Genomic DNA, 12,335 nt, shown 5'->3' with positions numbered 1-12,335 from the left:
ACGGTTTCACCGACTTTATATTCTTTCATTTAAAAAGTTTATTTATCCAATTAAATTATGAGGTCACTGTCTAATATAATTTTGAGTCTTTTTATTTTAGTCATTTAAGTATTTTAATATAATTTGACAATAAATAGCATATATGTATATTATCTAAATCAAAGTGAAACACACCAAAAAGAATTAAATAAAAGAAAAACAAAGTCCAATTTTATTTTTGTTAAATCACTGATATTTTCAACAACCAATACCGTTGTTATGCCACATAATTCAATCAATGAAAAATGGTCGATATTTGTATACATTATAAATTTAAGTAAATAAATCAACACTTAAGTAACTCTAACATTAAATTGTGACTTTTTTACTCATTTAGTGAAAACAATTTCATTGAGTGATGCAACATGTAGAGTAGAGTCAAAGCGAGCATAACTCAACGATAATTGATATATATCTCAAACCAAGAGATTGTAAGTTTGATTCTTCACCCTCACATGTTGTGCTAAAAAACGACATGTAAAGTAGAGATTCGAGCTTTTAAATGATTAATGGTATTAGACTACTCTTCTAGCCAAACGCGTGGACCATCACCTATCAAAGGCAACCTAAGGACTAGTCAACTTCCAACTCGATCAGGCATATACCCATTTTCTAAGCTAATCAAATTTCTTCTCTTGCTGCAACCTTCCGATATATATGTGAATTAAACAACGATTTATAAGAGGTTGGCAAAACTTCCCCTCTAAATTTCGTATAATAATTCATAAACTATTGTCTTAAGGTTAGAAGCCATAGCAGTACTAGAGTTGAGTTTATAGAAATTATCTCTCAGGGAATACATTCACACCGACTTATCATTTATGCCTACATTATCATTTGATTTTTCCATTATTGAAATTGGATAATCTATAAAACCACTATTTTTTTTTTTGGTACGTAGGTAGGGTGAGATGAGAACTCACAATTTTTTTTATCGAATAATTAACGTTGAGATATCAAGATGCAAGGAGCGTTTAATTTAAAAATTTTGTCCGTATGCAAAAACATTGAGTATGTTGTTTTACCATGCTATGCCACGTGATCCGGCTAAAATAACTTGGCAAGTTAATTAAGACGTTGACGAAATTGTTATTCAATTAATAATTAGTCATTTTTGGTTTTATGTAGTTGATTTTCCAAGAAAATGTAATAAAGTATTATCTTAAAAATAATAATAATAATAATAACAAAGTCCGACAGTGTATTTGTTGTACTATTGAATAACTCAAAATTCAGACTATATTGCAAGAAAAAAGACCGGCCTCGTAAACTAGTTAAGATCGGCGTAAAAAGAACAAATAGATATGTTAATAAGGTGGACACTAACAACAAAATCACAAACACAACAAAGTCACATATCTCGTAAATGAGACAAAACATAATAACTAATTTATGAAAATAAATCTCAAATAGACTTATCAATGGTCGGAAACTAAAACAAACATTATCCTACCAAATTCCTTTCTTCTTCATGAACGGGATCAAATAATTTTCTTTTGAATTCTTTAATATTCGTGATCAAAATTATATCCATTAAAATTAAAATTATGAAAGAGTTATATATAATGCAAAACCTATTAAAACAACTTATGAACTTAAACATGTGAGGTTAGTTCAACTTATGTTATTATTTATGTTCAAATTCCTATTTTTAAACACAAATAATAACAATAATACATAAACTAACAAATTTAAATTGAGCATCAAATTAAAGAAAAAATGATGATTGATCATTCACCCTAAATATTTAAGACAAAGTAGATTTATGTCGAAACCTTCCTCCTTTCATTTTCATTATCTAGAGCTCAATTGAATATTAAAGAAATGTGGAAAATTATGGGCTCATTTTTCGTTGTACCAACTTGAACATAATTCAATTGATTAAAGTATTAATTTTCAATAAAAAAAGTCATAAATTCATATCTCTCCCTTACTTGAAAAGAATCTCAGTGTTAAAAAATATTTTTGTAATTTTATCAAGACGATTAAATTTTAACTATGTGTTTCTGAACTATAAATAATACAAGTAGTATATTTAATTCAACATAAAACTAATAAAGCTGTTTAGGAAAGATATTTAAATTTAAGAAAAATGAAATTTCAAGTAGTCCTTTTATTTTTGTAATACATGTTTCCAACGTATCGAGAAAAATCATCTTTAGCACTATTTTATGTTATCAAGGAGGGCAACATTTCCGTTTCTTATTTGAAAAACATAACTATTTTTTATAATTATTTCTTAACTTGTCTATCGAAAAAAAGTAGGTAACCACTAAATTAACTTTAAATTCAAAAAGTAAAAATTTTAGATGAAAATTGATATTTTAAATTAAATATTCATATTTTGTTATATTACTTTCTAGTATTTATTATTCATTTTATAAGTCAATAATGATAAATCAGTATTTTTATTTTATGAATAATGATAAAACAATAATTTTATTTTATTAATCTATTTATTTTTGTTGTTTCCAAAAATGTTAGGAATGTTTCTAGGAAAATGAAAAACAAAAAATATAAATAATTATCAAATACGTAAGTTTTTAAATAAAATTGAAAACGAGAAACAAGAATCGACAACATTACCAAACATACTTTAAGTTTCTTATTCTTATTCTTGTTTCCAATTTTTTCTACAACATAGATCATTTTATCATTTTTAATTTATAAAATGCATAAAAAAATATATATCAACACATAAATATTGCCCAAATATTCTGAATATTTAATTGAAAATTTTAATTTTTATACAAACCTTTTTCTATTTAAAAATCGAAAACAAGAATAATTACCAAACATGTTTTTATTTCTTTTTAAAAGAAAAAAATAGTTATCAAATACAATTCCATTTTTTTTAATTAAAAATGAGGAAACGAGAATAAAAAACAAGAACGTTACCCAAACTATTTGAAATATCCAAGTCCTTGCCACGCCACGAGTTTAGGGGACATAACATGCAAACTGTAACTTAAATAGTAAACTTTTGGTGATACCCCAAAACAAAAGAAGGGAAAAAAAAAAAGATGAGATCTCACACTCTAAGAAACAAAGAATGACTAATTGAAAAAGTGGTTTTGGCTCGACGTCCTTCAATCTTTCTTTTTACCCTGAAGAATCCTTGGCAGTAGTCAAATATTCACTGCCACTGAAAAACAGTCCTCCAAACTTTCAGGCCAAACAACACCAGTCATTGGTTTAGTACCCTTGTCCATGTGCAATAAGGGCCCCCCCTCTGAAGTCTGAAGTCGACATTTACCATTCTTTCCAGAGTTTCATCCTTTCTAACTCACTCCCTACCCACTCCCTCTGATCCAAGTACAAACACGCTTTTATGTATGCATTAAACATCGTTTTCTTTTTCGATTTCTTCGGTTGGGGGGTCCAGAACCTATGGATAGGAGATTTGGAGGTCAGTCTCAGGAAAAGAACAGCTCGATTCCATGATTCAGGGCCAAACAAACCGTCTCCTTCGCCAACATGTCTTCAGTCACCAGATCAGCTCTGTAAAGTGATTAGCATCAACACTGTTACTCGAACCACGGGTTCGTCTGTAGCATCTATGGTGTTCATGGTTTGACAGAATACACAAGGGTAATGGAAAGTTGTACCGCATGATGGTCCCCATAAGAGCAGTGAGTGTAATGCAATGATGCATTATATAATGGCTACTTTGTTTTATTCAAGCCTTGGATTGATGAAAGAAAATGAAGTTTGTTTTGCTCTTCACCTTCGCCATTCAGCGTTAACATGACCGAGATAGGATCTGCACATCAAGATGCACCCCGTAGTAACAGCAGTTTGATAAGGCGAAGATCTAACCGCAAAATCACATGTAACTCTGCCACTTTGCATTATACGACCAAAAGTTACTATATACTCCATGGGCATGACTGCATTCAATTACTCGAACGTGATCTTGGTTGCATCCTCATCGTTGTGGAATCATGCCTTCACAATAAAACCAGGCAGATACTTGTGCCACAGTTTCAAGTCCATCAGCTGCATAAACCCATCACGAAAGAGGAGCATACAGCTTATAGTTCTTCTCCAAAACACCTTCCAAATCTCCTACTCGATTGGATGCTTAGAGTGCTATGTTTCCTGCTCGATTGGATTCTTAGAGTGTTATGTTTCCTGCACCATCTGCTTCACAAGGCAGTGAAAACAGTTACAATGATAAATCAGACTTGATTTTTGCATCAGAAAATGTCCCCAAAATATAATTCTGAAAACAAGATCAAGACCCAATCAACGAGAACAGTAGAACAAGAGCTGGAAATCCTAAGGATATTATATAAACCTTGAAAGCTTCTAATATTGCATGATGTATAAAGTAGAAAGTTTATGGCAAGAGATCGATGTTTTTTTCTTTTTATAACTGGAGTCGGAGCTTTAGCTCCCCCGTATCCAGGGACACCCACGCCCACCCCAAGGCTCGGACCCGGGATATATCGAGAGTTTTTGGTATTAAGTTCACCAGAAGGTTTGAACTTGAGATCTATGATCAAGAGACCCTAAGCCCTTGCCAACTGGGCTACCCCTAAGGCTTGACAGGAGATCAATGTCATCAATACTAGAATTGTGAGAAGACAATTGTGAGAAGACAACAACAGATTAAGAAATATTGGATAAAGCATGATCTTAGACACATACCTCTCGGAGGAGAACATTGCCCATTAGAAATGTCCACAAACAGAAGGCTGAATTATAACTCAGTAAACAGGATCTGACGCCAATCCCCTATGTTTGTTTGTGACACAAAACAACAGTGCTGTTACCTTGCATAATTTATTTTGATAAACAACTCCTCATACCATCATTGCCAACCACCTTTGATAAAATTTAAATGCCATGTCAGGCTCTCCTATTCTATGGTACTTTTCAAAAATAACTCTAAAAGGAACAATATCCATTGGCAAACCAGATTTATGTAACTTGATAAATAGATCTTCTGCCTCCTTCATGTCACCACACATACAGTGACCTCTTATTAGTTCTGTGTATGTTATCTTATCTGGTTCGTATCCCTTTCTCAGCATCTCATCGTATAATTGAAGGGCAAAACGAATCTGTCCACGCTTACACGCGCCACTTACTAATAAATTATAAGTAACGACGTCAGGTAAAAGACCCAACAAGAGCATATCCTTTTTCAGAGAATAAGCATTAAATATGTTCCCTCCTTTAACTTGTGCATGAATCAACGCATTATAAGTAAATACATTTGGTAGCACACCGGTAGCCAACATCTGATCCCTGATGTACAATGCATTGCTCAGATCTCCATACCTTCCATAACAATCAATTATCAGGTTCCAAATATGAGGCTTGGGAACCATTGATTTCTCTAACATGGAATGAAGAAACTCATTAGCTTTGATAACATCTCCATACATGCATAGACCTTGAATAATCATTTTGTATGAAATTTGATCTGGAGAAACACCCATTCTTGACATGACATCATGGATATAGCAAGCCTCGCCAAATTTGCCCTCTTTACAAAGATCACTAATTAGAGTGTTGTATGTAAAAATATCAGGGAGAAAACCTCTCTTAATCATATCAACAACATAGCCAAATGCAATTTTCTTGTCCTGATTCAAACAAAGCCCATGAATAAGGACATTATACGCGATGGCATCAACCTTTGTCTTCTTTTCAACCATCTCATCCCATAAAGCAATAGCCTGAATCATATCTCCACTTTTAAAACAACCATCCATTAGTATAGTTGATGTGATTACGTCATCTGTTGTTTCAATATCATCATCTAGGATATCTTCAAGAAGCTTCCTAGCATCCTCTAAAAGGCCTCTCTTGCACAATGCATGTAAAAGTATGTTATAAGTAATTCTACTTGGCGTAATGCCACTATTAGCCATAGTATAAAATAGGCCAAGAGCTTTATCCATATTCTTATGAAGGCAGGAACCCTTAATAATAATGTTGTATGTGGCACAATTGGGAGAAGGACCCATTTCTAACATTTCCCTAAAAAGAGAATCTGCCATCCCCATATCACAGTTTATGCACAGTCCATTAAGAAGATAATTGTGCGTGAGTAAATCAAGAACAAAACCTTCTTTTATCAACTTTCTCCGAAGCAAAAGAGCTGCTCCTAACTTTCCTTTCAAACACAAATCCCTAACCATGACTCTGTGGTCAGGCTGAACGGCCGCCAAAATGCATCTCTGAAGACCTGTCTTCGCTAAAGATATGCTTTCCCTGCATAATTTTTACACATTTAACATATTTCTACAAGATTGTACTTTGTATCATGAAAGACATATAAATCATTATATTTTATCTGATACTGAGCATAAAAATAATTGGGAGATCAAAACAGAGTGAAAGATTCCATCAGTCATCAAATTTTAACTTTTTTATCTCATCACAAGGAGAAATAATAGGATATCAATAATCACATGACATTGCACTCAAATATCAATTATGAATACTCGACTCTAAAGAAAGAAGCAATCGTCCCAATGCTAAGCAGAACAAATTGTATCAACTTAACTTGAGTGAATCTATAGGTGGATGTGAAAGGACTCATTTCCCAGACAATCAAATCAAATGACAATTTTTTTTCATTATAATAAACAGAGAGGAATTCCTATCTTGATAATGAAAGCTTCTCTTCTTACCCAAAAAAAACACACGCGCACACAGGGGAATCTATGTATTTAGTCAAAAGAATCAGGAATTTCAAAACTCCAAGATCTCCATTACTTCCCACAAATTTCCTAAAACCTTACTGATTCCCCCCCCCCCCCCCAAAACATACTCTATTCTTTGTGTCCCTTCTGTCCGGCCAAATCTTTACATTGATGGTCACTCATGACAGAATTACAGCTCAAGAGCAAAGTTAACTTACAACTAACTATCACATACTAAGTACAGGAATAAGCTGACATAAGAAATACCTTCCAATCAGATCCTTTAGATAGAAGGATCCATAAGGCCAAATAAATTAAGCTGCAGTTAGTGTTAGTGCAGGTAAAAATTTCTGGTTGTTGCAATGTTTTAGCGACATAGTGATTCCATTCATTAAACAAGGCCAAACAATATGGTGTTATTCATTAAATAAGTAGGACGGCTTTCATCTATCCACATTCACATTGAAGAAATGTATGTTTATGTATTGACATTTCAAACTACAACACCAAAGTGAAAAACAAATCTGATTAAATCATAATCAAAGAAAAAGCAAAATCACCTCATGGCTTTCAAACGGTCCAAACTACCCTTGAGCAGAGCGTCCAACACGTTGAAAACAGCCCGCGGATCTCCTTCGCCATCAAAATTATGCTTTTCTGAAAAGCAATCCAAGGATCTCAACTCGCAATGGTCATCAACAGTTGTCATCAAACTTTTAACAGCAGAAGGGAATGAATCCTCGTCCTTTTTAGACCTTCCCATGTAATAATCAGAATCAGAAAACACAGTGAAGTTCATAGCATCAAAAAGCGAGGAGGAAACCAATCACTTAAACAGAACCAAGTTAAGAGCAGGCAAAGAAACAAGATGATGTACATGCACAAAGAAGATGCTCTCCATTTCTTAATGTTAACAAACAAAAGGGCCGATTAATTAGTGCAAACTCGATGCAGTTTCGCACTCCTTTCAGTCCAAGCATCGAAGTGTGTAGTCATTTTACCTCACCACTGCATCAATGTTAGGTTGACCGTAAAAGATGGCGAACATCCGAGAAATATCGCGCTTAAAGGAGTTAAGGGCTCCGTTCAGAATTCCGAACACGATAATGTGGGACGGTGGCGATTGAATTGTCAACTGAGCCACCAAAAAGAACAAGTAACCAACATATAGAAAAATTTCTGAACAGAGAAGTGTATGATAAAAGTACGATGGAGGATGGCTCACCGCCGTAAACATCATCGAGATTGCCGAATATTCTGCTCTGGATTTCTCTTCGTGATTCGAAAGCAAATGAGAAAATATGTTACATATAAGGCCCAAAGTTTCGACGACGCCGGTGAAATCGACGGCTGCGGCGAGGTCCGTATTGCCGGCTGCGCTCCGACGGCGTCTTCGTCGCCGCTCCAAGCAGACTGCAGTCTCCTCCTTTCTTCGATTTATTTTTTTTATTTACATTTTTGGAAATTCCCGAGATGTTATTGGGCTGGGCCCGAAATCCATTGTATATATTTCCATTTTACCTATTATTTGATTTTTAACGATAAAAAATAATAAATAATTAAAAGAGAAGCTAACATGAGCTTAGCTAGACGGTTAAGACACCTATCTCAAGGTCGAAGTTTGGTCCCTCCTCCCCATAAGTATTGTACTTAAAAATTAAAATAAAATTAGTTAAAAATAATAATAAATAAAAGAGAATAACTATGACTATTCAAATATAGAAATTCAACTCAACCTAAATTTATATTTTTTATTTAATATAAAATTTAAAATCTAAAATATATATATATATATAATTAAACGACTTAACTTGAATATGATATAAAGTAGAGTTATGGTTATAGTATTACATTTTGAGACATCACTCTCATCCTTAAGTTTCCAACTAACATATAAAAAAGTAAGACAGCGATCAAAAGGCAACCTTGTTTTAGTTCTTGCTAGTTTACTAACAATAATTATAGGTAAGATTCAATGCAGTATTAAAATAAAACCTTTAAACGAAAATAAAGAAAAAAAAACCTAAATCGACATGTCTCATTTCCCACTGGAATTTTATTTTTGGTGTTTCTAAAGGAATATTGATATGTTTCTTCCCAGTGTGTTTTAATTCTATGAATCTAGTACTAATGAATCTTATTCTTCGCAGAGTAACATTTTCTTTCAATGTTCTCTTCGATACAACCTTGAAGGTGGCTTTTGCTAAAACTCAAATAATTTCTAAAAAAATTTGAGTATTTAAAGATATTTTTGTTATTCCCAATAATACAGACTCGTAGATCGTTTCTTCTGAAGCACGCCCTGCTCATGAATTCTCTCAGTAAAAAAATATTAAACATTTCATCTTAAAAAACCACTACTTCTGATCGGTCATTTTGATCTGTCTATTACGAATCTCAAATAAACCTGATGAGTTACAAAGATAAAATATACAGTTTAACCCAACATTCATCCAAGCAATCTGCAATAATAAACACTAATCTCTAATAATATTAATCTGTAGCTTTTTATATGAGAATCTCGAGGTACAAAAATAGCATAGAGATAAGCGTTAATCTCAGTTTAACTTAGTAGCTTCAAACTCGTCTCCGAAAAACAAATAATGAACCTCTAGATCCCTTCCCAAGTCGAACCTTGTCATCTATGTACGTAATCTGGAGTTCTACTTCACTTTCGCCACCATATCGAAACTCAAATCCCCCAACTTTCAGTTCTGGTGGTTCGAACACAACTTGAATCCATTTATCGTCCAGTGCCTTCAGTTTACCTAAATCCATATACCAAAATGCATAATAAATGAAACATAGCAAGCCAAATGAATTAGTAATGGTTGGCCTTTTAAAATTTGGAAACTTGGTCCTGAGCATCTATGGTGTTTCAGATTCATGACGCATAAAAACTTATGTTTTGCCAATCTAAACATGACTCAACTGGTTAAGGTATAAATCAGGTTGGAGATTTGAATCTCTACTTGAACTTAAAAAGAATGAAAAACTTGGATGTCTAAAATCACCGATCATGATATTAAGTTAGCCTTAAGACGGGTTTAGTATTCGGGTGTTCTTAGCCCCTAAAATCACTTTCTATACTTTCATGTTGTTTATTTGAAAATTTTAAACACGCATACAAGCATTTTGAAGTACTAGAAGAAGCACTTGAAAAACTAAGGCCTCAGTGAAATGACATAGCTTCTTGATTTTTGTTGACTTGCTTAGGATATATGTTATATATTTGGGACAAATAGTTCTTCTTTAAAAGAGTGGAAGTAATATTTTTACTTATTCCTTTAAATACTTTTGAAAGAAGCACACAAATTAAAAAGTATTGGGTTTCTTTAGTATTATGCTTCTTTCAAAATTGTTCAAAGAACAGGTGTTTTACTTTAAAGTATTACCCTAAAAAATCATCTAAAATTCAGCCTTTTATAAAACTAGTTGCCAGAACTATACGACAAATATCCACAGCAAGTCCAGCAAAATCAAGAATCTATCACAGATTACAGCTATGTCACTGAGACCTTAGTTTTCCAGATATCTATTTAAAGTTCTGATATGCTTATGAATGGATGTCTCACTCTCAAGTTTTATTCTTTAGAGAGGCAGATTTTGAGTTTTACCTGTCAAGGAGACGTGTCCATCCAAGAACCCAAGAGCAGAAAAGGACACCTTGTTTTTTACAGTATCAGGAGCTTCAACAACCTGAATCATTTCCTTTGTCTTGAAAAAAATGCGACCCACTGCACTTCTGTATCCACCCCCAGGCGATGTCGGTACAGAACAATACACTACATCCCAATCTGAGATAGGATTCAATTAGGTTAGCCAAACAAGAGCTGAGAAATGAGCAACAACATGGCAGAGCCAGAAATTTCGGGAATTCTGAAAATGTAGGGAGGGGCAAACTAAATAGAAAACTTTAAAATCTTGAATGTTTTTATATAATTTTCTTAATCTAAGCGAACCGAGAGGGGGCAAACTTCTATCGATTCACCCCTGCAACAACTGAGAAGAAACGGACAACACCAATCTGGCTAAAACGAAGTTGATCAAATAGGCTGGTCCTTTGCAGGATGAGTAAATGTGTTTTAGAATATATATGACAAGAAAATCACTATTTTGGTAATGAGTTCAAATCTCAGGTTAAAAATATTAAAATCATACCAGTTTCTCAACAGCAAAAAGCCAAAAACTGTAAAGTTAGGCAAAATGTACCATGATGTTAGAGGTACGTGTAAAACTGGCCCCATATACTCATAGTATCGAAAAGATTAAATATCCAACAACAAACGGAAGAACTGTTCAAGTATTACCTCCAAATATGAGAGGGCATTTAACAGGCTCGTTTACACAGTAATTTTGCAATTCTTGAGCCACTTCAGCAACCTCTTTATGTTTTTCTTCAGTTAGTAAAACTCCTCTATCACTTTGTGTCACCTGCTTCAGAGTATGAGATCAGCTTTCCGCAAATAAAAATTTTGAAATCAGAGCAAAAATGAAAATGGCACTGTCTAAAGTTACAGTCAGTGAGTGGAACTTTACTACTGCATATAATTTTTGCAATAGAAATTCTGAAATCAGAGCAAAAATTAATGGCACTGTCTAGAATTACAGTCAACGGGACTCTACTACTACAGATAATACATTTTTACCAAGATCCTCCTGAACAAGCTCGAGCAGAAATCATGTTAGCTCACTTAACCAACTGAATGATCCACGTCCACGAGGAAATTTCCAAGCCCACTACACTTCACAGAGTTTAGAAACTCCGTTACTCAAACACCACTCACTGCCACCATTTAAAGCATCTGTTTGCTACTCCTTTTCTACTACGATTTCCCGATTCAGATCCTAAAAAAGTTATTAATTACCCTAGAGCCAGTCCCAACTATGCAAACCCGAATAAGGCAAGAAAGTCCGAAAACATTACCTTCGAGAGGATGGACGCAACGAGATGATCTGGACCCGTTCGAACTTGAGGATCCGAAGTCGAAACCGACGCCAAAATCACCAATGGTTTGCGCCGATAAGAGCTTGATGAAATTGAAGCGGATTGACATGGAACCGACGATGTTGAGCGTGAAGCGAGAAACTTCGATCTCGACGGCTCAACACGCCCTCTGAATACTGATTTCGCCGGCAAAAGTGCAACTGAAGTAGCCGAGGCAGCCATGGAAATCATAGAGGTTCAGACGATGAACCGAACGGTATCATTTGCCTCGCCACCGCAATGTGGGCGGGAGAAAATCGCAGGTAGGACCCACGAGATGGATTACTGGCTTATCTTTCGGCCAAGTGAGCAAAGTTTATGGCAGCCTTATCTTTCAGATTCCCGCTTTTGATTTTTATGCCCACCCCGAAAAATATACCACTTATCCTTATTTTTCGAATATTTAAGACAACTATGAACAAAAAAAAAATCCAACTTTTTTAGGTAATTCTCAATTTCTTTCTTTAATTTGTTTTAATTCTCAAATTTATTGTTAGTGTATTAAAATTTTAAATTACCTCTTTGGTAAAATTTGTTAACATGTGACCTTAAATTATTGGTAGTTATATTATAAAGTTCTATGAGTATATAAACGGCAAATAAATTATTAATAATTCAAATACTATGATGATCACCTACTTTAGGAT

At 34.1% G+C, this 12,335-nt stretch overlaps 2 protein-coding genes across 5 annotated transcripts; both read right to left on the bottom strand.

The window, feature by feature from the left end:
- Positions 1 to 2,918: 2,918 nt before the first annotated feature.
- Positions 2,919 to 8,169, bottom strand: LOC111004612 (Tetratricopeptide repeat (TPR)-like superfamily protein). 4 transcript variants are annotated; one of them, XM_022275677.2, is made up of 5 exons: positions 7,927 to 8,169; positions 7,703 to 7,836; positions 7,262 to 7,456; positions 4,693 to 6,267; positions 2,919 to 4,182 (listed from the first exon to the last, which is right to left on the bottom strand). In XM_022275677.2, the coding sequence occupies exons 1-4, from the start codon at positions 7,939 to 7,941 to the stop codon at positions 4,848 to 4,850; spliced, it is 1,764 nt and encodes a 587-aa protein (XP_022131369.1). In that variant the 5' UTR covers positions 7,942 to 8,169; the 3' UTR covers positions 2,919 to 4,182; positions 4,693 to 4,847. The 4 variants fall into 4 exon arrangements, with proteins under 4 accessions (XP_022131369.1, XP_087984301.1, XP_022131370.1 ...); XM_088128175.1 differs by lacking the exon at positions 7,927 to 8,169 and having other exon boundaries at positions 7,262 to 7,446; positions 7,703 to 7,838; XM_022275678.2 differs by lacking the exon at positions 7,927 to 8,169 and having other exon boundaries at positions 7,262 to 7,358; positions 7,703 to 7,837.
- A 995-nt stretch (positions 8,170 to 9,164) lies between these two features.
- LOC111005210 (Plastid-lipid associated protein PAP / fibrillin family protein) lies at positions 9,165 to 12,028 on the bottom strand. The gene is made up of 4 exons (XM_022276638.2): positions 11,629 to 12,028; positions 11,012 to 11,135; positions 10,319 to 10,498; positions 9,165 to 9,469 (listed from the first exon to the last, which is right to left on the bottom strand). The coding sequence occupies exons 1-4, from the start codon at positions 11,878 to 11,880 to the stop codon at positions 9,279 to 9,281; spliced, it is 747 nt and encodes a 248-aa protein (XP_022132330.1). The 5' UTR covers positions 11,881 to 12,028; the 3' UTR covers positions 9,165 to 9,278.
- Between the last annotated feature and the right edge of the window lie 307 nt (positions 12,029 to 12,335).

Source organism: Momordica charantia (assembly GCF_013281855.1).
Source record: "Momordica charantia cultivar OHB3-1 chromosome 8 unlocalized genomic scaffold, Mcharantia_2.0 BLBB01000008.1, whole genome shotgun sequence".
NCBI classification, from domain to species: Eukaryota; Viridiplantae; Streptophyta; class Magnoliopsida; order Cucurbitales; family Cucurbitaceae; genus Momordica; species Momordica charantia.
Note: the sequence above shows the minus strand (reverse complement) of the source record. Positions and strands in the feature narration are given on the sequence as shown.

Bases quoted from the DNA above. Each gene is read 5' to 3' on its own strand.
- LOC111004612 (XM_022275677.2), bottom strand. The intron at 7,457-7,702 runs GTAAAATGACTA...TTACATGGGAAG, and splicing joins AACATTGATGCAGTGGTGAG to GTCTAAAAAGGACGAGGATT. The intron at 6,268-7,261 runs GTGATTTTGCTT...AAAATTATGCAG, and splicing joins GACCGTTTGAAAGCCATGAG to GGAAAGCATATCTTTAGCGA.
- LOC111005210 (XM_022276638.2), bottom strand. From the start codon at position 11,880: ATGATTTCCATGGCTGCCTCGGCTACTTCAGTTGCACTTTTGCCGGCG. The intron at 11,136-11,628 runs GTAATGTTTTCG...ACTCTGAAGCAG, and splicing joins TTGCGTCCATCCTCTCGAAG to GTGACACAAAGTGATAGAGG. The intron at 9,470-10,318 runs GTAAAACTCAAA...ATATGGATTTAG, and splicing joins TGGACACGTCTCCTTGACAG to GTAAACTGAAGGCACTGGAC.